This window comes from Pongo pygmaeus, chromosome 15 (assembly GCF_028885625.2).
Source record: "Pongo pygmaeus isolate AG05252 chromosome 15, NHGRI_mPonPyg2-v2.0_pri, whole genome shotgun sequence".
Classification (NCBI taxonomy): domain Eukaryota; kingdom Metazoa; phylum Chordata; class Mammalia; order Primates; family Hominidae; genus Pongo; species Pongo pygmaeus.
In genome coordinates, this window is record NC_072388.2 from 86,994,174 (window position 1) to 87,019,669 (window position 25,496).

General features: G+C 38.7%; 2 protein-coding genes and 1 non-coding gene across 4 annotated transcripts in view; 1 reads left to right on the forward strand and 2 right to left on the reverse strand.

Annotated features, from left to right (window-relative positions):
* The window catches only part of GALC (galactosylceramidase), a 59,845-nt gene extending 54,504 nt beyond the window's left edge, over window positions 1-5,341 (reverse strand). Inside the window, exons 1-3 of one of the 2 annotated variants that reach the window (XR_010123777.1) lie at window positions 5,036-5,247; window positions 811-879; window positions 500-563 (exon numbers count right to left, since the gene is read on the reverse strand). Coding sequence is in view for 1 of the 2 variants with exons in the window: in XM_054447704.2 (XP_054303679.2) it covers window positions 500-563; window positions 811-879; window positions 5,036-5,230 (328 nt within the window). In the remaining variant the exon portion in view is untranslated. Of the gene's footprint in view, window positions 1-499; window positions 564-810; window positions 880-5,035 lie in introns of both variants that reach the window. The other variant, XM_054447704.2, reaches the window with a different exon arrangement.
* Window positions 5,342-8,411: 3,070 nt separating this feature from the next.
* LOC129013369 (U6 spliceosomal RNA) lies at window positions 8,412-8,515 on the reverse strand. Its single transcript, XR_008493855.1, has one exon. It is a non-coding gene; the product is annotated as a U6 spliceosomal RNA (small nuclear RNA).
* Window positions 8,516-22,888: 14,373 nt separating this feature from the next.
* GPR65 (G protein-coupled receptor 65) lies at window positions 22,889-24,115 on the forward strand. The gene has a single exon (XM_054447707.2). The coding sequence runs from the start codon at window positions 22,889-22,891 to the stop codon at window positions 23,900-23,902; it is 1,014 nt and encodes a 337-aa protein (XP_054303682.2). The 3' UTR covers window positions 23,903-24,115.
* Window positions 24,116-25,496: the final 1,381 nt, after the last annotated feature.

Genomic DNA, 25,496 nt, shown 5'->3' on the forward strand with positions numbered 1-25,496 from the left:
CTACACAAAGCCAATCAAAATAGTGACAATGAAGACTGAAGATTTAGTGATTAAAGATAAGCTTTGTTTTTAAAAGAAAAAAAAAAGCTGTTTATCTCTGTAACACTGGTTGCATATATTTTTACCACATATTTTAAGTTAGTAACACTTTATATGTTCTACACGAAATTAAAATCTTTCTAACTGCTCAATAAAATTCAAAACTGTCCCTATGCTCTGTCCTGTATATATAGGTTTTAGAAAACTGTGGATTTGTTTACTACCGATTACTTCAACTAAATAAGCAATTTAAAGTCTGAATATTGTTTTTGATGGATCAGTCATATTCTATATAATATTTTAAAATAATTACAGTTAAAAAATGAGGAACACTCTAATAAGCAACAATCAATCTCAAAAGTGTTGGTATTGTTTACACATATTCTGAAATCACAGTCCATATGGTGAGGTATAGATTAAAATGTTGATGGGAGAAATCCTATCTCCCAAATTCTCCTACCTGTTGTCTGCCCATCACCACCTATTTCCACTTTTAGAATATGCAAAGAGGCACCAAAATTCGGCTGTGAAAAGAAGTAACAGTATTAACATAGTGTTGTATTGTTTGAAGCTTCAAGACCATTACTAATTACTGCCTTACGTTTTACAGACACAAAAACAAAAGCAAAACTTCAAATAGCAATTTATTCCAAAAGTAATGTGCCATTTTTTCAAAAACTAGAATTGTGAGGCTAATAAATTCTATGGTGAAATTCACCATACAGTTTCTAAAATATCACAGGTACTATGAAATAATTATTTTTTCATTACCTTAAAGAGATAATCCAATATCTGAGAACGATAGGGCTCTGGGTAATTTACTAGAAGTCGGGAGGTTGCCTAAAAAAAAAAGTTTTCAAAAGTATTAATAAAAGAAATCCAATCATGAATATTTGTCTACAGTGTTCATGCACACCACCTGGTATACACATATTTAGCCTCAGGCAAGGTCAGGCTGAGAAAAAGCACCTCACAAGTTGTCTGTCTGCCCTTTTTGTGCCAATCATTGGGCAAGTAGGGCTGCTGTTTGTCCGACAGCTAAAAGGTTCTCTCCTTCTGGAATGAGGGTTAACTGGGAGGTAAGCTTGCTAACCTCATGATCACAAAATTATCTTGAAACTCAGGTTTTCTATCTTGAGACCACTTGGCAACAATATCTCAGGACTAAAATGGGAGGGATGAATGTCAGGTAATTTTTCCCCTTAACATCTTCCGGAAAAACATCACAAGCAGCAATGCTGAAAGGAAGCACTACTTTCCCCATCTTCATAAATTCTACCTGTTACTATTAAGAATAACTAGCAATAATCTCCAGACCAGGCTGTACTAAGAAAACTTAACATAGGAGTGGCATCAGAATGCATGGAAAGACAAGGGTGGACAGTGCGGGGACCAATAGTGGATCACGCCTGGACCACGGCATACAACTATTTGAAAAAAGAAACCACAAAACCAATAATTGACCCATAATCTATCCTTTGGGAGTCAATATAAGCAAAAAATAAATAAAAAGAGGCCAGTTTTCGGCATGAAACAGTAGCCTCAGGCTTGTAAACCAGGCAGTCCTAGGTTCAAACTGCTGACATTTTGCCAGGTGTATGTATGATGGTTGGGACAAAACACTTTTATGGGGTTCAACTTTCTATTTTATATTCTCATATATGCTACCACTGACATTCTGGTAAGTGCCCATATCTACTCTCTCACACCCAAAACATCCCCAGTCCCTACCAGTGAGGCAAAGACCCATGGAGCTGCTCTCTAGCCACTCTTCCCATCTACCTCAATATATCCCAAACCAAACATAGCACTTTTGCATGTATCTGCTACTTTTCCTGAACTTGCTGTCTCAGTAACCAACACTTGCTGAAACCATAAACTTGGGCCACCTTTTGTCCAAACTTCCCATGTACCCTCAGTCACCAAGATATCATTAATAGCTCTCAAATCCTTCCTGTACTCTTCAACCCCACTGACTTACCTAGGCCCTCCTCACTTATAAGAACAGCATAAGTGGTCTCAGGACATCCCCTCTGCCTCTCCCTGTATTCTATCTTCCATGCTACTTACGAGAGTAACCTTCCCAAAACACAAACGTAATCACAAAACTCTTCTGTGTAAACATACTAAGACCTTCCCTTCCCCAAAAGCTTTCAGGATAAAGTTCAAATTGCTCAATTTTGCACCCAAATCCCCTAATTATTTGGCTCCTAACCCTGATACTTTATCCCTTATCACTCTCACACCTTCTATCTAGATGTATCAAACGTTTTCTATTCTTATGCCTGGAATGCACCCCACATCCTCTCTTGGACAACTCCAATTCACCTTTCAGCTCAAATTCCACCTCTCCAAGGAAGGACGTCTTCTGGCCCTGCTCACTGATTTGACGTAAGTGCCTCTCCTTTGGCACCAGGTCCATATCTTTATTACAACACTTCGAACCCTGCACTCCTTTACTTTTCTGACTCACCTCTTAGTTCCTGAAGGACATGGACTGTATCTTATTCAAGTTTGTATCCTCATTCTTTGTTATTCAATAAACACTTATTAAATATTTTATGGGTCTTTTGTTGCACTGGTACTGGCAACATAAATAGGAGTCTTTGAGTCAAATGGAGTTTGTATCCTGATTTCATCATTAATAAGCTATGTAATCATAGGCAAATTATTGTAAAGTGGGCTATCTTACTCATTCAGCTGTTGTAAGACTAAAATTAGATGTATGTAAAGGACTTGGCACATTACCTGGCACATAGTAAGTTCTCAATAAAGGCAAGTGTTATATACACAAATTTTTTAAAATACATATTTCTCAAAGAGCTTACAACCTAGCAGGGGCTCCAATATTAAAATAGGCACTCTTTAAATGAACACTGTACAGGCACACTAATATATCCTTGACCCTAGGTAAACAATGCTTCCTGTTCTACACTACGCCACTAAAACCGTGCCTTTTGCTGTCTAGGGTTTCTTTTGCCCTCTATGCACTCCCACATTTAACAGAGAAAGTATCGGCTTTAGGCAAACATACCAATCATGTTATTGTAAAGCTATAGCCACACCTAACACAACAGCATAAGTCAAAGGTAATAAAACCAAATGTTAAAATGCACCACCTAGCAATAGCAAATCATGGGATTACTAACCATACTGCCTGAATGAGGCCTGGAACTGTTTACAGGCCCAGGAAAAAGCCTTGGGGACATTTCATCATTCAGTGGCCTTGAAATAACTTCCTCCTCCCTAATCCCTGAAACTGGTTATTAACCAAAATTAGTAATGTGCAAGACATCATCCTAAGTACTTTAGGTCTATCTTCACGATGCTCCTACCATGCAGGTATAACTGTATCCCAAAAAAAAGAAAGTGAGGCAGAGAGGAGTTATAACAGACAACCCGCCAAGGCCATACAGTGAAGTGACAGAACCCAGAATACACTCTTGGCAATCTTCTCTTTAGTCTACATTCTTTTTGTTTTGGTTTGGTTTGGTTTTTGGGTTTTTTTGTTTTTTGAACGGAGTCTCACTCTGTCGCCCAGGCTGGCGTGTGTGATCCCGGCTGTGGTGTGATCCCGGCTGTGGTGTGATCCCGGCTCACTGCAACCTCCGCCTCCCCGGTTCAAGCGATTCTCCTGCCTCAGCCTCCCGAGTAGCTGGGACTACAGGCGCGTGCCACCAAGACTGGCTAATTTTTTGTATTTTTAGTAGGGACGGGGTTTCACCGTGTTAGCCACAATAGTCTTGATCTCCTGACCTCGTGATCCGCCCGCCTCGGTCTCCCAAAGTGCTGGGATTACAGGCGTGAGCCACCGCGCCCGGCCCTACATTCTTAACTACCTACTTGTACCATACTGCTTTCTCTGTCTGACATGAAGATTAAATGACAGCACTCTAAACACTTACATATTGGCTGTTTCAGGTTTAGCCCAAAAACATAAAAAGGAGAATAGTAGTAGCAAGGAATAAATGCATTAACTCATCGGCCCACAGGTTTCCCTGAAATACACATCAGCACTGCTGAAGAGATTGCAAATTAGGGAATGAAAACATAAAAATCAAAAAGGATCAGCTAACTCCAGGGGAAAAAAAATTTCCCCTAGCAGAAGGTTATATCATGTGGTCAGACTACAGACCAGGTCATCCTTGCAGCAGGCATTCAAGCTTGTTCTGAGTTGAATGTAAGAATGCAAGCTCCATCCAACTCAACCCCAAAAATCCGAGTTCAACCTTAAAATTTTCAAAAAAAATTAACCCTAGATGTAATTTCGGGTACAAAACCAAAAAACAAAAATCTTCTCACCCAAAGGTCGGCCACCAAGAAGCCCGTGGGCCCAGAGCGAGTACCTGGTAGTTTCAGGCCGCTCGCTTATCTTCCTTTTAAAGAGACCTTGAGGCACCAGTCCTGCCTCCAAACAAAATCCTATTCCGCGCTACCATCTCTGGAGGAGCCCATCCTTACCCTGCACTAACAACTGCCCGGGACTGGGACTTACGAATCCACCACCCACCAACTCCCCCAAAAGGAAGAGACACAGCCAAAGCATCCCACTGGGGCGTTCTCTTTGGCACACGGACGCTCCCGCACTCCCCGGCCCTTTCTGGAGCGACGCTCCCCGACTGCCACCTCCGCGATGAAGACAGCCTGTGCCCCACTGCCTGGGACGAGGGTTCCAGCCCCGGCTACTTCACTACTTAGACCTGTCACTTTACTCTCTGCACCTATACTCTCTGGACCTCCGGATCCTCATTTGTTCAAACCTAACTGCCTCTCTGGTTCGTGTTAAACGAGAAAGCACCCGCTCCAGCCCCGCAGCGGGCCCGCCCCAACCGCCTGCTGACCGGCACCCTAGGGGAATGCGGCGGAGAGTGGAGCGGGTGGAAACGCAGGGCAACGCCGCGGGGGCTTGTGGGGCGGGCCCCACGGGGCGGGTTCTTGCGGCCCCAGGGGGCGGGTTCTTGCAGCCCCCCGCGTATCCCCGCAGCTCGCAGCTCACCCCGCCGCCGCTGACCGCGCCGATGCCGTCGAACTCCCGGCCCAGCCCGTCGGAGTCGTCGAGCACGTACGCGCCGCCGGGCGCCAGCAGCGCACACAGCAGCAAGGGCACCGCGGCGCGGCCCGCCGAACCCGCGGCGGCCGTCATAGCTTTCACTCGGCGTTGCCAGGAAGCCGAGAGTAGCCACTCAGCCATTGTGTGAGTCACATGACTCCGGCGCCCAGGGAGGCGGGTCCAGTCGCCGCCACGATAGATACGGGCAGGAGGCCGCTGACGCTGACGCCGCCGCCGCCGCCATTTTGAGTGCGGGTCAAGGGCCACTGACGCAGCTGGTGAAGTCTTGAGGAAAGAAGCGGCGAGCTTTTTCTTATCGCTCGCGTGTCTGTGGTCAGCCACAGGATTTCACCTGTACTTACTTCTGGCTTCTCTTCCGGCGTCACCTGGTGGAGAACTTTAACGCAGGGAAGGTGGATGTCCAGGGTCCGCCAAAGGAAGAGGGCCATGAGTGGCCCTACCATGGCTCTTCCCCAGCATCTCAGGGAGTATCTACCTCGTGCGAGGACCAGGCTTGGACCCCAGGTCCGGATTCCATTGTCATCTTAGTGGAATCAGTTTGCTTTTGGAGCCTGAGTTTTCCCTTATGTGAGATGAGGCGAGAAGAGCAGCAGAGTGAGGGACTGAGAGAAAAGTTAATAAGCACTCAGTACATTTGAATGCATTCCACAAGTGGCAAATAGCTGAGAAGGTTCTCCAGTGTGGTAACTACCCCGGCATATTCAAGGCTTTTAGCCTTGAAGGAGTTAATAATATACCACCTCAAAATATGCTGCTGTGGCATATTGACTGTTTTAAATTAAAGGCACTTACAGCAGGTGCAAGATCACTCTCATGGATATTATGTGTCTTAAAAGGAGGAGATGAAATTCCCATGTGAAAGATGTCTTCCCTATAAAATAACATTCTTATCTTCAGGGACAGAAAGTTGAAGTCGAGGGAAATCTGTCCAAACAAAATTTGTTAATCCCTGTCTTTCTAGTCGCTTCTCTACCCCAAGCCCCTTCGCCTTATCATGTTTCACAACTTACTATTTTTTTGTCCGTTTCACTCTATAAGCAATTGGCTCTTAACTGCTGCTTTAAGGTCTTTTTTTTTAATGAGGGCCCCCGTGCCATGTAAAATAAACAAATTTGTGTGGTTCTCTCCTGTCAGTCTATTAATATCTTAAATCAATTCAATACTAGGGCCATGCTGGGACCCTACAGGGACGAAGGTGAAATTTCGCCTCCCCTGCAATTTTATAAACTATCTTCCACTGTCAGTTGAAGTGATTCCAGATAGATAACTCTAAATTGGTAGGAAAGTTGTGAATTACCCTGAATTTCTGCCACATCCAGCACTGTCCTGAGATTTCTGATTTCCTTATTATTGAAGTAAATTAAAGAGACTCTGAAGAGCTGCAGAGAAAGATTTTCTGATCCCCAAATTTCTCTTAGCAGAAGTATGGAACTGGTTATCATTGCCTACACAAGCCACTGAGATACCACAATGGCAAGGAAAAGACCCACAGACTTTAGGACCCGTGGGATTTGTCTGCAGAACCCTATTTGGAATCTGATTATTTTGCCCCTAAACCACAAACCTAAATCTAAGTTTCAAGAACTCAATTATACTTGAAGGTCAAAGCTCTGGGCAATCCAATAAATATGCACATTAGGTCCTCCGATATCCCTGGGTTCTTAATGTACATTAGATATGTTTGTTCTTTCTTTCTTTTTAAATTGACTCTACGTCTATCCTGGTTTACTAAGGACGGTCACAACTTTTGTCTGAACATAATTACTGATAATGCTCCTTTCACCCTCAGTAGTCTTCTGGCTTGGATCGGTTAAATAGTCCCCTATGTATGAACCATTTATTTTCTTTGGTTTCTTCTTTCCCCAGTACAACACGAATCTGAGCTCTGCCTTGCCACTGCAACCAGTTTATGATGCAAGTCAGTAATTTTCAGTTCTGTGGATTTACTGTTACAGAATTCACTCTGATCCATTTGTTCTAACACAGTATTTTAAGCATGAGCTGGAGCTCCTGTGGATACAAGCCATAGTAACCATTCCATCAAGTGAATGTTAAGCTTCTCTTACCAGCTCTTAACAAGCGCATAAGACCCACTTAATACTGTGACTAGATGGGAAATACCAAGGTGATAACAGAGAAACCTACCTTACACATAAAATTAGGAAGTTGCATGATGATGTATGAATACCCAGCATACACCATCCTGTAGCACGTCATTGTGAAACAGGTCAGTGGTCAGTGGTCTCGTTGTCTGAGGTGTTATCCAAGCTTGTTGTCTCACAACCAAGAGAATTAAGGAGTGTGGACACTAGAGTGAGGTTGAAGAGAAAGTTGATTATATGAAAGAAGAAAGCTTTCTTTCTTTGCCACTTTGCCACTGTTACAGTTGAATCCAAAAGCTTTTATAAGAAGCTCCTCTCATCTCTGTAGCTGTTTGTGTAACTTACTTGTAAAGCTATCTGTGCAGCTCCCCTTATCTGTGCAGCTGTGGGTATGTCTTGCGTAAGGATAAAGTTCAGCTTCTCTTGTTTGTGTAACTGTGGGTTCTAGGTAAGCACCCTCTCCACCCCCCATGCAAGTTCCCACAGAGCCCACCATGTATGTGCCTGAAAATGGGAAGAAACTTTTTCCTGGGAACCTGCTAATCACACAAAGGAAAAAAGGCTTCTATGTTTGGCCTTCCTTTCTTATCAGTGCAGCTGTTGCCTGAGTTTTCCCCAGGCCACTCTATGTGTGCCTGTAGCTTGATTTTTCAGGCTGTCTTTCTGTTTAAAAGAATTTTACCAAAGACCAACTTTAGATGTCTGCCCAACTAAGTTTTCCCTTTTCTCCTCCCTCAGTTGCACCTTGCAGTTGGAATGCACGCCACAAATATTTGAGCAATGTGAAATCTACAAAAGAGGAAACATAAACTCTAATGGAAAAGGTAGCCTCACTTCCAGGAAGTCCCAGTAGTTCCTATTAGTTCAGTTACTAAAGAAATTGCTTACCAGATAAATATTTTTTGTTTCTAATTTGTGATCTATATTCATGAGAGCAGACATGAGGTAAGAAAGTTTCTAATAAAAGGCCGATAAATACATGCTGACAGAGATCCTTGGAGTGCTGGGCACGGCACTCAAATGTGCTCAAGATGTGAGATAAAGAAAAATGACAGTTACCCCACAAGTGATCATATGCTTAGCTTCCCTTGCGTCGGTGGATCAGGGTCAGTGAGATAAGACGGTAAGAAAGGAAGGTCCCAGTTTTCAGATTTTTAAATGAGTTTAAAAAGTAATGACAGTGTTTCTCTCTCTGTCTTTTTAATCTGAAACACTTCAAGAATTTGCATGTCATCTTTGCTCAGAGGCCACACTGATCTCTGTAACATTCCAGTGTTTGTAAATGTGCTGCCAAAGGAAACACGATGATTTTTCTCTTAAATAACAGGTGTTTCTAAGTATCACAACTATACTTCAGCCACCCCAAATCTCTCCTTTTTCTAAATAAAATAATGTGATCAAAATCAAATAGTCTCTTGAGAAGGATCAGAGATCTTTCCTTTTAATGAAAATTTATTGATAAACTCTAATAGCAGTCTGGATTTTTTTTTCTTTTTTATTTCTCCAAGACTATCATAAAACGGTATGGTAGCAGTCTGTTGTCTCAATTCAGGAAAAGGCTTTACTTTTATAAATCAGTCTGCCTCCCCTTCAGTCTACCATTGATGGGCATTTAGGTTGATTCCATGTTTTTGCTATTAGGCTGTCAGAAATTCCAGGGCAGAGGCCAAGTTTATTTCTTCTTTGTACGTCTTAAGCACAGTGCCCAAACTGTGCTAAGTACTCAATAAATATTAGTTGAATTGAACTAAAAGACAAATCACTGAATGGTCACATAAGGGGATACAAAGATAGAATTATTTACAAAAGGAGTTGGAAACATTTCTTAAAGTAGGAATCCCCTGGGACATAAGAGTGTGGAGTGTTTTCTTGAACTGTCGTGTAACATCTGCTATATTTTTCAACTTTTATTTTAGGTTCAGGGTGCATGTGCAGGTTTGTTACAAAGGTAAATTGCATGTCCTAGGATTGATGTACAGATTATTTCATTACCCAGGTAATAAGCATAGTACTCGATAGGTAGTTTTTTGATCCTCCGCCGCCCCCCATCCCCCACCCTTAAGTCGGCCCCAGTGCCTGTTGTTTCATTGTTGTTTGTGTCCATATGTACTCGATGTTTAGCTCCGTCTTATAAGTGAGAATATGCAGTATTTGGTTTTCTATTCCTGTGTTAGTCTTCTTAAGGGTAATGGCCTCCAGCTCCATTCATGTTGCTACAAAGAACATGATCTCATTCTTTTTTTTTTTTTTTTTTTTGAGACAGAGCCTTGCTCTGTCATCCAGGCTAGAGTGCAGTGGTGTGATCTCGGCTCGCTGCAATCTCTGCCTCCCAGGTTCAAGCGATTCTCCTGACTCAGCCTCCTGAGTAGCTGGGATTACAGGGTGTGTCACCACACCTGGCTAATTTTTGTATTTTTAATAGAGACGGAGTTTCACCATGTTGGTCAGGCTGGTCTCGAACTCCTGACCTCATGATCTGCCTGCCTCGGCTTTCCAAAGTGCTGGGATTACAGGCCTGAGCAACAGCACCCGGCCTGTCATTCTCTTTTATAGCTGCATGGTATACCATGTTGTATATGTAACACATTTTCTTTATCCATTGATAGAACACTGATGGAGATTTAGGTTGATTCCATGTCTTTGCTATTGTAAATAGTGCTGAAATGACCATCCACTTGCATGTGTCTTTATGGGAGAATGACTTATATTCCTTTCAGTATATATCCAACATCTGCCATTTGTCTGGTCTTCTAACTCTGGACATGTTTCTTGATGGCAACTGTTGGTTACACTGCCCTATTCAGTGACTTCTCTCTAAAATATGTTACAAGGCTCTATTCATTCAGGATTTTATATAGACAAAATGAAAATAAGTCAGAGGACAGAATCCACCTAATGAAATAAATTATAAATTGCTTACTGAACATTTTCTTAAGTATAACTACAAATAAAAACTTCTATAGCAAAGAGCAGTATAGTATGGTAGTTAGAATACTAGCTCTGGAGCCTCAGGTTGCCTGGCTTCAAATCTTTCTCCTGTTGCTTAGTAGCAGTGTAATTTTGGTTAAGTTATGTAACTTCTTTGGGCTTCAGTTTACCCATCCATAAAATAGAGATAATGATGGCAATATATTAATGTGAACATTGGACAAGCTAATATTTTTATAGCACTTAGAAGAGTGACCCACACATCCTATATGTTATATAAGTGCTTATTATATAAATAATAACATAAATGACATACCTATATAACTATCAAACAACTTTTGAGTTTACTGCTTTCCCCACAATTAATTCTGCAAAAACAGATTATTCCTGTCTTTGTATTGGTCTCAATTTTTCTTTTTGCTGGGTTGTTGTCCACAGTCATCCAAATCCATGTCGTGTGTGGCTGATTCCTCATAGTGAGAGTCTTGGTGTGAAGGAGAATTCTGCCTCCTTCAGAAGTTAAGGAACCAGATCCTCTCTCTTACAGTCCCTATCAGTACAGGCTCTGACAATGACCAGGTTTTCTCAATCAGTTTCTTGAACCTGTAAATTTGACCTTGGAAGAGGAACTAGATGTATGCACAGTTGAGAAATCCCACAAGAGCCATATCAGAGTCCAGAGGAGGCAGCTGCATAGAGGCTCCATCAGAGGTGGCCTCAGATACCTAAAGTAGTGGGATCAAGCAGTGCCATTCTCACCTGAATGCTGAGACAGAGTGACCTGGCTGTCCTTTTGGTCCTTTGACTCTAGCCCATTTTACAAGTCTTATTCTGAAGTTTCCGCATCAATTTGTTCCATATCCTCATTTCTTTCTTTCTGAGTCATTCATTTTCTGCTCAGGTAACCCATAGATGGTTTCTGTTACCTTCGGCAAGGAACCCTGATGGACACACCAGGTTATAATCCAAAGCTGATGTGATAATTGCAAAGAATTATCAGGTTCCATGTCTGCATTTCTCCACTGTAAAAACTGCCTTCACCACCTGTAGTCCTTTTGCTGGTAATTGTTACAGCATAGATTTGCTCAAATAAAGGAATTCAGGAAATTGTACTGTCCTCCTATGCTTTACCTGTGATATTTCTACTCTTCCTTGTATTTCAAATACTCACTTTATTGCACTCCGGCCAGGAAAAGAATTTTAGAGTCCACCTAGCCCCAGGTCCCAGACATGAAGAAAATGACAATACAAGAGGTTCTCACCACTCAAAATATTTTTGAAACATCTATCACAATGCTCTTCAACAGAAATATACCCAGTAGTGAGACTGCTGAATCACATGGTAGTTCCATTTTTAGTTTTTTGAGGAACTGCCAGTTATCCACAATGGCTAAACTAATTTACATTCTCACCAACAGAGTGCATGGGTTCCCTTTCCTCTACATCCTTGACAACAACATCTTCCTCTTTTTGATCACAGCCATTCTAACAAGTGTGAGGTGATATCTCATTATGTTTTCAATTTGCATTTCCCTTATGATTAGTGATTTTGAGCATTTTTTAATATACCTGTTGGCCTTTTGTATGTATTCTTCTGAGAAATGTCTATTCAGCTCCTTTGCCCATTTTTAATCAGGTTACTTATTTTCTTGCTATTGAGCTGAGTTCCTTATTTATTTTAGATATTAACCCCTGAGATGTGTGGCTTGCAAATATTTTCTGTCATTGTGTAGGTTGTCTCTTCACTCCGTTGACTGTTTCTTTGGATACGCAGAAGTTTTTTAGTTTAATGTAATTCCATTTGTCTATTTTCACTTTTGTTGCCTGTGCTTTGGGGGCCATATCCAAAACGTCATTGCCCAGACCAATGTCATGGAGTTTTCTTCTGTGATTTCTTCTACCAGTTTTACAGTTTCAGGTCTTACATTTAAGTCTTAACCCATTTTGAGTTAATTTTTGCATATGGTGTGAGATAAAGGTCTTATTTCATTCCGCTGGATGTGAATATCCAGTTGTCCCAACAGCATTTATGGAAGAGACTGCCTTTCCCCATGTGTTCTTGGCACCTTTTTCAAAAATAATCAATTAACTGTAAATGTGTATATTTATTTCTGAGCTTTTTATTCTGCTCCATTGATCTATGTTTCTGTTTTAATGCCAGTACTCTTTTGATTACTGTAACTTTGTAGTAGATTTTGGAGTCAAGTAGTGTGATTCCTCCAGCTTTGTTCTTTTTTGCCCAAGATTGCTTTGGCAATTCAGAGTTATTTTTTATTCCATATGAATTCTATGGTTGCATTATCTGTTTCTGTGAAAAATAGCATTGGAATTTTGATAGGCATTGCATTGCATCTGTAGCACATTTTGACAATATGGACATTGTCATTTTGGACATTTTGACAATAGTAATTCTTCTAATCCATGAGCATGGGACATATTTCCATTTATTTGTACCTTCTTCAATTTCTTTCATCAGTGTTTTATAGTTTTCAGCATACAGGTCCTTCATCTCCTTGGTTAAATTTATGTCTACATATTTTTGTAGCTCTTATAAATGGCATTGTTTCCTTGATTCACTTTTAGGATAGTTCATTGTTAGTGTATAGAAATGCTGTTCATATGTGTGTTGATTTTGTATCCTGTGACTTTACTGAATTTGTTTATTAATTCTAATGATTTTTTGGTAGAGCCTTTATGATTTCTTATATATAAAATTATGTCATTTGCAAACAATTTAACTTCTTCCTTTTTAATTTGGATATATTTTATTTCTTTCTCTTGCCTAATTGCTCTGGCTAGGACTTCCAGTACTATGTTAAATAGAAGTGGCAAGAGTGGACATTCTGTCTTGTTCTGATCTTAGAGGGAAAGCTTTCAACTTTTCACCATTTAATATGATGTGAGCTGTGGTTTTGTCGTATATGGCCTTTATTATGTTGAGGTACATTCCTTCTACACTTAATTTGTTGAGAGTTCTTGTGAAAGGATGTTAAATTTTGTCAAATGCTTTTTATGCATGTATTGAGATGATCAAATGGTTTTTGTCCTTCATTCTGTTAAAGTGATGTATGGTGAAAGATCCTGTTAATGTGTTGTATTCGGTTTGCTAGTATTTTGTTGAGGATTTTTGTATCTTATGTTCATCAGGACATTCGTGTGTAACTTTTTATCTTGTAGTGTTCTTGTCTGGCTTTGGTATCTAGGTAATGCTGGCCTCATAAAATAAATTGAGAAGTATTCCCACTTCTCCAAATTTTTTGGAAGAGTTTGAGAAGGATTGGTATGACTTCTTTAAATGTTTGGTAGAATTCAGCAGTGACGACTTCCTGGGCTTTTCTTTGGTGGTAGAATTTTTTTATTACTAATCAGATTTCCTTACTTTTTATTACTCTGTTCAGACTTTCTGTTTTTTTCATGTTTCAGTCTTGGTAAGTTGCATGTGCCTAGGAACTTCTCCGTTTCTTCTAGGCTATCAAATTTCCTCTTCCTATAAGGACAGCAGTCAGGTTGGATTAGGGCCTATCCTTGGGGCTTTATTTTAATTTAATCACCTCTTTAAAGGCTCTATATCCAAATGCAGCCATGTTCTGAAGTATTGAGGATTAGGGCTTCAGCATATGAATTTTGGGAAAGGACACAATTCAGTTCATAACACCAGCTAAGATTTAGGGACTTTTCATGTTGCCAGGACTGGAAGGTAGCTTGACCCTTGGTTCTCAGAACTGCCCTCTATCAATGCTGGCATCTCCTGAGACACTCCCTTTCCCTTCTGGTCTTTGGCAGTTAGCCCAGGTAGTATTAACCTGAGTTGTCCCTCATCTGTGACTACAAAGTGCCACACTGGGCCACTGAAAGTGCTGTGAGATGGGCTGAGGCTTCCCATCACTTCTTTGTGCCCCTCATTCTACTCCACCTGTGCTATATGGGCACAGAGGGACTTGATGAGTGTCTTAGTTTGTTTTGTGTTGCTATAAAACAATACCTGAGACTGGATAATTTATAAAGAAAAGAGGTTTATTTAGCTCATGATTCTGTAGGCCAAGAAATTCAGGGATGTGGTCCCAGCTTCTGGCAAGGGATTTCATGCTGCATCACAGCATGGCAAAGAAAGTCCAAAGGAAAGTGGACACATGCAAAGAGGGCCAGAGAGGTATCCAGGCTCTTATAACAGCCCACTCTCTCAAGAACTAATCCATTCCTGGGAGAACTAATCCAGAGAGAGAACTCACTTACTACCTCAGAACAGCACCAAGCCATTAAGGAGGGATCTACCCCCATTGCCCAAATGTCTCCCACTGGGCCCCACTTCCCACTACTGCCACACTGGGAATCAAATCAACACCAGCTTTGTAAAGACAAACGAACTATACCCAACTATGACAGTGAGGTCTCTCAGGTACATACTCCTGAGTCTCTCCTTGGAAATGAGGCACAGATTCACTCTCCTCCCCAGATCACACAACTCATCTAGGGTGTTTGTCACCCACGCCTGCCTCAGGAATTGCTTGGAAGTGAGTATAGCAATCAGGATGCAGGGCCCCTTTCTCAAGCACTGACCACATTTAACTCTTGAACATACTTCCTCTCTCACAACAGTAAACCCAACCCCCACCAAGCAGGACAATCTTTTTCAGTTTTGGGGGCTGGGAAGCTTTACTTTATTTCAGCACACATTCTCCCAAGCATAGTGTCTGTGCCTCAGTCTTTTCCAAGGCCTTGAATTTTTGAAACTCAAAACTCACATTGTCTTTTTTTACCCCTGCTTGTGCCAGAAATTTCCTCAAGGCAATAAATGCAAAATGGCTCAATGATTGTGTAAGGGTAGGGCTAGAGTGAAAAGAAATGTGGCTGGGAAAATATAGCATTATTTCAAAATCTTACCCTGCCATATTTAGTTGCCGCTTTAGCTAGTGAAATTACACCTAGCAGATAGTGTGGCCTCACAAAGGACCCCTTCATCAGTAGAACACACTCTTGCACTGTCTGCCCAATGGAGAAGTTGGAACCAGGTAGATCCACAATCTCCTCCCCATTACCCCATGAGTAGCCCAACTGGCCAGTGTTGGGTCCCCAGATTGTGACCACAGAAGACCAAATAATTGACTGGTCAGAAATGCCAACCCCCTTAAGGCAGTGTTCTGAATAACTACTAATTGTCTTTATCTCATCGTTATGTTGTTAAAATGTCACAGTGACTCAATGATTTAAAATTTCTAACCCTTCATTATAAAAGATAGCCCTATAGTTGAAAATACAGTATTGCCATAATTTCCATATTAAGAAGCAAATTTCTTAAAAGCTGGTAAATTTCTTATTGTGTAGAGTTGGCAAGGTTTTAGCATAGGTCAGCTCCAGCTTTTTCTCCTGTTTAATCAGAAGTGAAAGTTTGTGTTTCTTATGTTTCTTAACTATAACCTTTTTTTTTGAAAAGCAAAATACATGAATATTTGATATGGACATGAAAATACCCTTTCCCTAAAAGCAGAAGTATAGTCTGTTCAGATAAAGTAAGAGACCATGAGAGTAATGAAATACCTACGTAACAATGCACTTGTACCCCAAACTTAAAAAAGATATATCGTGTATAGAAACCACAGATAAGCAGATGTACGAAACCAAGCAAAAATGAGAATTTTGAATTAGAGTCACAAGTAAACTGAAATTATTAATTTTCATTTTTGTAAAACTTCAAGACATTTATTATTAATTTTTTACTTTATACTTAATTTTTATTATTCAGTAAAAATATATTCTGATTTATAATTTACTATATGCTAAATTACTTTATAAACTTTCCTGTACTTTATAAATGTAAGGTATTATTTTTATTATTCTCAAAGAAAGACCTACAATGGAAGTATTGAAAATCTTTACATTCCTGATATACCCTGATCAACTTCAATATGAAAAGCCTTGCTTATATACAGGCTAATCTTTTCTATCTCTGGTTAGGAAGAAAACAACAACAACAACAAAATACCAACAACAACCCTTGATGTCCTTTAACAAACACAGATTCAAAATGTCCTGATTACATCTTTAAAATTAAGTCAAATGTTTTCATCCCAAATCAATTCTGTTCTTTCAAATAATATTTTCCCTTCATTTCTAATAAAAGTTTATGAGGGCAAGATTCAAAAGTGGTATTTCTGACTTTTTTATATATCAATAGTAAGAAAGTATAGGAGCTAATTTCACTTCATATTAAACCACTTATAAATTTGGCATTAACTTTAACTTGCTAAAGTACAAGAGTTTGTATAATAACAATGTAAGTCTTTCTCAAATAAAATATTCAAGTTTCATAAAATTATTTTTCTCAGCTAGTTAATTCAACTGGTTTTAGCCATCTCTGTTTCGAAGAGGAGAGAATCAAAGGAGAAAATAGTTCTACAATCAAATACTATATATCTAATCCCATTAGTCTCTCAAAAAAAAAAAAAGAAAAGAAAGACTGTATGAGGTTGGCTACCTTAACCCCTGCCTTAAGCAGCACAATATCCATCATTAAACCCCTCAGCCTCAATTGTCCCTTTTCTGTTTTTGTCCCAGGAACTTTATCACCCTGAATCTGTCTACAATATCCTCTCCTATCTCACATATCCAAATGGTTCATTCTATTTTGTCTGTACCCCTCTTGAAGTACTTCTTCATTTTGCCATTGCATTACAATCATTATAAACATATCTTTCTCCTTTACTAGGTAAAAAAAGCTGCTTTTGGTTGATAGCCAGTTCGTATACATCTCCCCGCACACTGCTGGCATGATGAGTGAATGAATGAATGAATGAATAAATAAATAAAATATTTAACATATATTCCATTAAGTAAAGGGCATATAATATAATATCAGTACACACTTGTAATTAAGATGCAATGAGACAAGTGAGTTATAAAAATTACAGTACAGTAAACAATAAATAAAAACATCTTTAAAAGTATTTAAGAGACTTTTTTTGTCCAAACTTGGATAACGCACATCCTTCTCATTGAGATGCTGCTTCCTCATTGGTTTGTGCTGAAATATGAGTGCAATTTCCTGTCCCCTCAGCAGTGTTGGTTTCTCTTCTTGACTTGATGCAGGCACAGATTTATCAAGCTCCTCGGTCAACAAACACATCACCGGAAGAAACATGGGTAAGTATAAGATTAAAAAATAAAATAATATTTTAAAGTAGATAACATGCTTTGGCATAATTGTCAGCAATGTTCGCAACATTCTACCTGGTTTAGGCTGAATAAATGTGGTAATGCAAAGCATGATAAGAGAGAAAGAAATGAGGAAGACACATGGTTTCCTCTACTTTGAGCAGTGGTAAAGGGCCAAACTTCAAATTTAGAACTAATTAGGTAAAACTATAGGTATAGAAAAAGGGGGTTGTTCATACTTTATTTTCTTTTCAGGAAACAGTGCTTTGGCAAACTTCGTTCAGTATTTAGGAAGAAGCCTACCAGCCCCTGGCTTTAGAGCTATCTGGCACGAATCCCTCATCTGTACAATGGTCTGGTAAATACTTTTTATATCCATCAGAAAAAAATGTGATATTAGGAAAGAATATCTCCAGTATTAATAAATGTCAGGTAATAATTATTAGTTAATAAGTGACTACCACAGTGCCTGAAATATATAGTAGAGTCTTAATAAGTAACTATTCAACTGATAAATGAAAGCAAGCATTTTCTATAGCACTGTAGGAAAATATTGTACTTTTGGTCATCATCATCAATGATTTGTACTATTTTTAGATCTGTTCAAGAATAGATATACTTTAATATACTGTAGATTGTCTTTTTTGACATCTGGTAAAAATTTAAAAATTAAAAACTCACCAAAATTTCTCAGTGCTGGTTCTAAAAACTATTTTCTCAAAATTTGATTAAAGGAGCCAAAATATTATCTGAAAAGATATATGAATACTGTAATAGGACTTATATACAGTATTCCACTAAAATCTCAGATCCACCCAAATTAAATGAACAACTATTATCTGCAGAGCCTAGCATTATACGTGAAGTGTTACCATACAAATTACACTCTGAGCACCTCCAGCTTTTCTGCTATGCTCTGGCTAGATGACTAAAGATTATTTCTTTTCAGGAAATGTAGGGGACACCACAAAGATTGGTGCAGACTACCAATGTCATTAAAACAATATTACCAGCTAAAGTACAGTGAATGCCTCCCATGTGCTAGGAACTTTGCTTCATATGTCGTTTCATTTAACCCTCACAACAATCTTAGAAACTGGGTACTAACTTATGCATGTGAAAACTGGAACTTAGAGAGGTGAAGAAACACAAATGGGCCCAGAGTGCTGTTGAGAGGCATTCAAATTGTCTCCAGAGCCCACGCTCGTAACCACAAGCCTGTACTGCCTCTGCGTCACTACAGAGAAGAGGGCTTCTGCTTCATCAACCCATCCTGTCTTGTGGTTAAGTCAAGGCAGGAAATGCTTTTACAGCTAGAGAAATGTATTCCATTGAAAACTTTATAAACCTTTCTAAAAATCATTTTTTCATTTAATCTGTCATACCATTTTTAAAGAAAATGATGACTATTTATTGAGTAACACGGACAAAGGAGGAAGAGGCACACACTGCCCATTACCCGACTTTCTCAGTCCTGGTCTTAAGGGAGGATGTTTTCATGGTTCAGGTGTTCTTCCCAAGACACATGAGCCTGGTGTTGGACGTGTTGTGTGTGCATCAGAGTCCCATCCGCGGGGGCTGATTCAGTCTTCCTGCATCTCAGACATTACCCTAGTGTCCTTTTCCTACTTCAGTTATATCCTTTAGAAGTTTCTTTAGTGGGGATTTTGGATGTAAATGTTCTGAGTGGTAGTTTATCTGAAAATGTCCTAATTCTTGCTCTGGTCCTTGAAATTTAGTTCTGTTGAGTATATAATTATAGGATGACATATATTTTCTTAGCAATTTGGAACTTTTAATCTTCTGCTGTCTGTTATCGCTGTTGAGAAGTCTTTTGTCCGTCTAAATTCCATCCTTCAGAGGTAGTCCATCTTTCCTCTCTGTCTCTTTTTTCCTTAGTCTTTGGTGAACTGCAATTTTATTGCGATGTGTCTAAGTATAGGTTTCCATTTTTGTGTTTTTAATCCTATTTGGGATTTTCTAAGCTTCATAAATCTGCAGATTTCATGAGGATTGAAGATACATGAGGATTCTTCATCCATCCTCAGGATTCCTTCATTAGTTCTAGAAAGCTCATCATCTTTGTGAATATTGCCTTTTCAACATTCTCTCTTTTCAATCTTTATGGAATTCCAATTATGTATATGCCACCCTTTTCACCTTTTCTCCATATCTCTTTTATATTTTCCCATGTCCTTAACATGCTGATAATTTTGTGTTATTTCTTTACCTCTATCTTGCAATATACTAATTTTCTCTTCAGCTGGATCTAATCAGTTGGTTAGTCCCTGTGTTTATTTTTAAATTTGAATTATTATTATTTTTATTTTTAGAAAGTCTTTTTCAATCTAAAAATATGGCTTGTCATTTTTTAATTTCTTCCTCCTTACTCATGTGTTTAAATCCCTTCTTTTGTTTCTTTAAACATATTAAACATATTTTGTGTTTTTTATATATATATAAATTTTATCTCTAAAGTTTTGTGGATCTGGTTTACTTTTTTGTTTCTGCTCAATCTGACACATAGTTGCTTATTTCTCTGTGTGTACGTGTGTGTGTGTGTGTGTGTATGTGTGTGTGTGTGAGTAAGGTCATATTTGTTAGAACTCTATCTGTAGGATTCTTTGAGGCCTGAGTTAAAGAGGACTTGTTCAAGGGGGAATCTGTGTCTACTTCTTCCAGGAGCCTAGAATTTATTTTTTCATATATAGTTAACCTTTATTTTTGGTGAAGGTATTTTCATAATTAGGTAAATTATTTATTTATTGTTTTCTCTCCGTTACATTTTATATATGAGGATAGAAATAAAATCAAATTTCTTAAAAAGGCATATATGTTCCATCTGTAGGTAAAACAGATGTTTGTCAAGATGCTCTAACATGCCATCTCACACAGCCTTTTGATTCCACTCTTTAATGTTTTCATTGCAATACAATACACATGCAGCAAAATGCGCATATCCTAAGTGTACAGCTTGATGCATTTCTACAAACTGAGCATGCTTATGGAACCAGCCACTCCTATCAAGAGATAGAACATTACCAAATCTCAGAAGTCCTCCTCATGCCCTCTTCCAACAGTACTCAGCCTTTCCCCAAAGGGAGCCACTACCCAGACTCCTAACATCATAGATTAACTTTGCCTGGTTTGTATCAGATAATACATACTCTTTTGTGTCTTTTTCTTATCACTCAACATTATATTTGTGATCTTCAACCGTGCGATTGCATGTAGCAATAATTTATTCATCTTCATTGAGGTGTAGATTTCAATGGTGTTACTATATCCCAATTTACTCATCTATTATACTGCTAGTGGGCATTCTAGTTAGGGGATATTACAAGTAGTGTTACTGTGAATATTCTAATTCTAGTACCTGTCTTTTGGTTAGCATACGTATGCGTTTATGTTGAACAAATACCTAGAGGTGGAATTGCTGGATCATATGGCATGCATAAGTGCCTAATGTTTTCTTAATCAACAGCATATGAGTCAAGGTGTTCTATTTCCTTCCTAACACTTGATATTTTGTTTTATTTTCATTTTATTTATTCTGTTGGGTGCGTAGTGGTATATCATTTTAATTTTAGTTTGAATTCCTCTGATGACTAATGAAGTTGAGCATGTAGGTTGGCCTGAAGTTTGCAGGATCAAACTAATAATGTAGACCCAGGTCTAGTTTCCAAGTGAGGACCCCACAGGCCACAACTACTTAGGGTAGAATTTTTTATTGTAACTCCTCACAGAAACCAAGCAGAGGCAGGGAAATTGCCGTCTTTTCTCTACTGTCTGCAAATGTCTGTGGAATTTATTTTGTTTATTTTCTAGTTCACCCTTTCCCTGACAGCAGAGGTTCCTGGATCCCATGTGTGTGGGATGGTCAAGGACACCTTCTTACCTGCATAGGCCCAAGTTTGTCTCTAGTTTCTCTGATCCTTAGTGGGTTCCTCCAGATCTACATATGTCTCCAGGCCATCTAGAGGTCCAGTGCTCACTCACCTCCCTAATAGCAGCTCCCACCTCCTTTCTTCATCACAAATTTTTCCCCCCTTTGGAAGCTTCACTATTTATTTAAAAGGCTGTTTTTCACATTTTATTCCTGTTTTTTAGGTTGATAAAGCTAAAAGGTTTCAGGAGTTTTAGTTACCCGTTTAAGAGTGAAATATGATATATTCTCCCATATGGTTTACTCTGCTAGTAGAATTCTTGTGACTTCTGATGGCAGGTCTTTTTGTGCTCAGGATTCATCAACAGTTGGGAGGGAGTGATTCTGGTGCCCTGAATAGTGTTTCTAGAAAGCTTTCTCTGAAGGTATTCACCAAGAAAATAATCTCAGCCACCAGTAGGCCTCAGCAGCAAAGGGATATAGACAAAGTATTTCTCTACTCCAGTATGGAGAGAAGGATGGAACCTTTACTCTTATGTGAATCTATGACATCATAGCTTTAAAAAGACACTAACCTCTTAAACCATCAGATATAAAGGTGGAAATTAATGATTCCGAGATTTTACCCAGAATGAGAACATTCTGTCCTCTCATTTATAAAAGTATAAGAAAAATAAAGTGAGTTAGTCTACAAAGGAAATGAAGAGATAAACAGAAGTAGGATTGTCTAATTATATGCTAAGGCTTAACAAACTGCTACATTTTAAAATTCTAAAACTTTATTGTATTTCTATTATAGTATTTCTTTGGATAATAAGGTGATTTTTGAAAGTGCCATACACCTAGATTGCATATGAAATTAGAAATTTGAAATCATATAACCATACAGTTGATCACACATGCAAAAGTATTTACCAATCACAGACAAATAACAGAATTTTTTATCTTTAGCTGCTGGAATGATTTTTAACTTGAGTTTTGTGTTCTTGGGTTATGTCCATTGAGAAATATAATTCGCTCTAATCTAACATGCCTCAGGTAATTCTTATTTGATATAAGTAAAATGCCTTGACTTGGTTTCATTTACTGAAGTCAATAAGATAATTTTCCCATTTTAAACACCTTCACTGTAACGTAATGCATTTTCAATATCTTCAATAAATGAAACAAAAAGGGATTATTTCAAAATCATGATTGTAATGAAGTCGTGCATCTTAAACATCTAAACAATTTTAATTCGTCTTTCATTACAGAAGGAAAGGAATTTTAAAAGGAAATACCAATCTCTGTGAAAACAAAGCCTTGGATATTCATGTTTGCACCAATCTACTGTGAGATTTATGAAGAAAAACAAATTGCGGACAACTCTCTATGTACACTTACAAATGCCTCAATTGATCCTTGTGGGCTGTTTGTCAGCATTCTGTGATAATGAACACATGGACTTCTGTTTATTAAGTTCAGTTAACTCCTTTAGCCAATTGCCAGGAGCCTGGATTTTTACTTCCAACTGCTGATATCTGTGTAAAAATTGATCTACATCCACCCTTTAAAAGCATTGATGAATTAATTAGAACTTTAGACAACAAAGAAAAATTGAAAAAGAATTCTCAGTAAAAGAGAATTCGATGTTCAAAACAAACTACAACAAGACAAGACTTTTCTGTTTACTTTCTAAGAACTAATACAATTGCTACCTTAAAAAGAAAAAAAATGAACAGCACATGTATTGAAGAACAGCATGATCTGGATCACTATTTGTTTCCCATTGTTTACATCTTCGTGATTATAGTCAGCATTCCAGCCAATATTGGATCTCTCTGTGTGTCTTTCCTGCAAGCAAAGAAGGAAAGTGAACTAGGAATTTACCTCTTCAGTTTGTCACTATCAGATTTACTCTATGCATTAACTCTCCCTTTGTGGATTGATTATACTTGGAATAAAGACAACTGGACTTTCTCTCCTGCCTTGTGCAAAGGGAGTGCTTTTCTCATGTACATGAATTTTTACAGCAGCACAGCATTCCTCACCTGCATTGCCGTTGATCGGTATTTGGCTGTTGTCTACCCTTTGAAGTTTTTTTTCCTAAGGACAAGAAGATTTGCACTCGTGGTCAGCCTGTCCATCTGGATATTGGAAACCATCTTCAATGCTGTCATGTTGTGGGAAGATGAAACAGTTGTTGAATATTGCGATGCCAATAAGTCTAATTTTACTTTATGCTATGACAAATACCCTTTAGAGAAATGGCAAATCAACCTCAATTTGTTCAGGACGTGTACAGGCTATGCAATGCCTTTGGTCACCATCCTGATCTGCAACCGGAAAGTCTACCAAGCTGTGCGGCACAATAAAGCCACGGAAAACAAGGAAAAGAAGAGAATCATAAAACTACTTATCAGCATCACAGTTACTTTTGTCTTATGCTTTACTCCCTTTCATGTGATGTTGCTGATTCGCTGCATTTTTGAGCATGCTGTGAACTTCGAAGACCACAGCAAGTCTGGGAAGCGAACTTACACAATGTATAGAATCACGGTTGCATTAACAAGTTTAAATTGTGTTGCTGATCCAATTCTGTACTGTTTTGTAACCGAAACGGGAAGATATGATATGTGGAATATATTAAAATTCTGCACTGGGAGGTGTAATACATCACAAAGACAAAGAAAACGCATACTTTCTGTGTCTACAAAAGATACTATGGAATTAGAGGTCCTTGAGTAGAACCAAGGATGTTTTGAAGGGAAGGGAAGTTTAAGTTATGCATTATTATATCATCAAGATTACATTTTGAAAAGGAAATCTAGCATGTGAGGGGACTAAGTGTTCTCAGAGTGATATTTTAATCCAGTCCAATAAAAATATCTTAAAACCGCATTGTACAGCTCCCTCCCTGAGTTTTATTAAATGATGTATATTAAACAAAGATCAATATTTTCTTAATGACTCAGGGTCTTTATTGTTAATGCCAATTGTTTTTGTATCTGTGATATAATCCCTTAGAGTCAGTAATGTATGTAGGACTGTTTCTTCCTTTGTGTCTGGGTTTTATGATTTTTCTCACTCTTCCTTTGGACTCCAGGGTGTCAGCCATCAGTTCTCCTAATTTTGTGTACCGGTCTCCAACAACCCCAGCTACTGAATACTGCTTCTAATCTCCTCATTCATTAACAAATCTTTATTTTTTTTATCTTGTACAAAGTAACTGCTTTATTGACACAAAATTTACGTAACTTGAAATTCAACTTTGTAATGTGTACAATTCAGTGATTTTTTGTATATTCACAGAGCTGTGCAACCATCACCACACTCAAAAAATTTTCATCACCCACCAAAGAAATCTTATACTCTTAGCAGTCGCTCCCTGTTCTCCCGTCCATGCCAGTTATTAATTTACTTTCTGTCTCTAAGGATTTTCATATTCTGAACATTTCATATAAATAGAATTATACAATATGTGGCCTATTGTGATGTATTTCACTTAGTATAATGGTTTCAAGTTTTATCCGTGTGTAGAATGTATCAGCACTTCATTTCTTTTTATGGCCTGATGGTATTCTGTTGCATGGTTATACTACATTTTGTTTATCTAATCACTTGGCTTCATTAACAAATATTTATTGAATCCATTCCATAAACTAGGTTTTGAGTTAAGTACTGGGGCTATGAAAGAAACGGTCTCATGAAGCCTCACGAAGTTTACATTAGTTCAAAAGCCTAGTCACTGAGCTTGAAAGATTTCTATATAAAGGAAAAGGAAATAGGCTCTGAGTTTTATTCTGATCTCTTTTTAATTTATAACTGGGTATAGCATAGCTGAAATTACCAGAAGTTTAATGCATAGACAAATAAATAGTTCTATTATATCTTTCTTTTTGGACTTAGAATCTTAGAATATTTTGAGAGTTCTTTTTTTTTTTTTTTTTTTTTGAGTCAGCGTCTTGCTCTGTCATCCAGGCTGGAGTGTAGTGGTGCGATCTCCACTCACTGCAGCCTCCACCTCCCAGGTTCAAGCGATTCTCCTGCCTCAGCCTCCCAAGTAGCTGGGATTACAGGCACCCACCACCACGCCCAGCTAATTTTTGTATTTTTGGTAGAGACAGGGTTTCACCATGTTGCACAGGCTGGTCTCGATCGAACTCCTGACCTCAAGTGATCATCCCACCTAGGCCTCCCAAAGTGCTGAGATTACAGGCGTGAGCCACCATGCCTGGCAAAGAGAGTCTTGATACAACATATTCTTTTGAATCCTCATTGTGGAAATTGCCTCGTTGTAAATAGACACTCAGTAAACATTTTCCTCACCAAAATATTTTTA

What these genes read in the sequence shown, in the direction of transcription:
- GPR65 (XM_054447707.2), top strand. Translation starts at nt 22,889, where the DNA reads ATGAACAGCACATGTATTGAAGAACAGCATGATCTGGATCACTATTTG.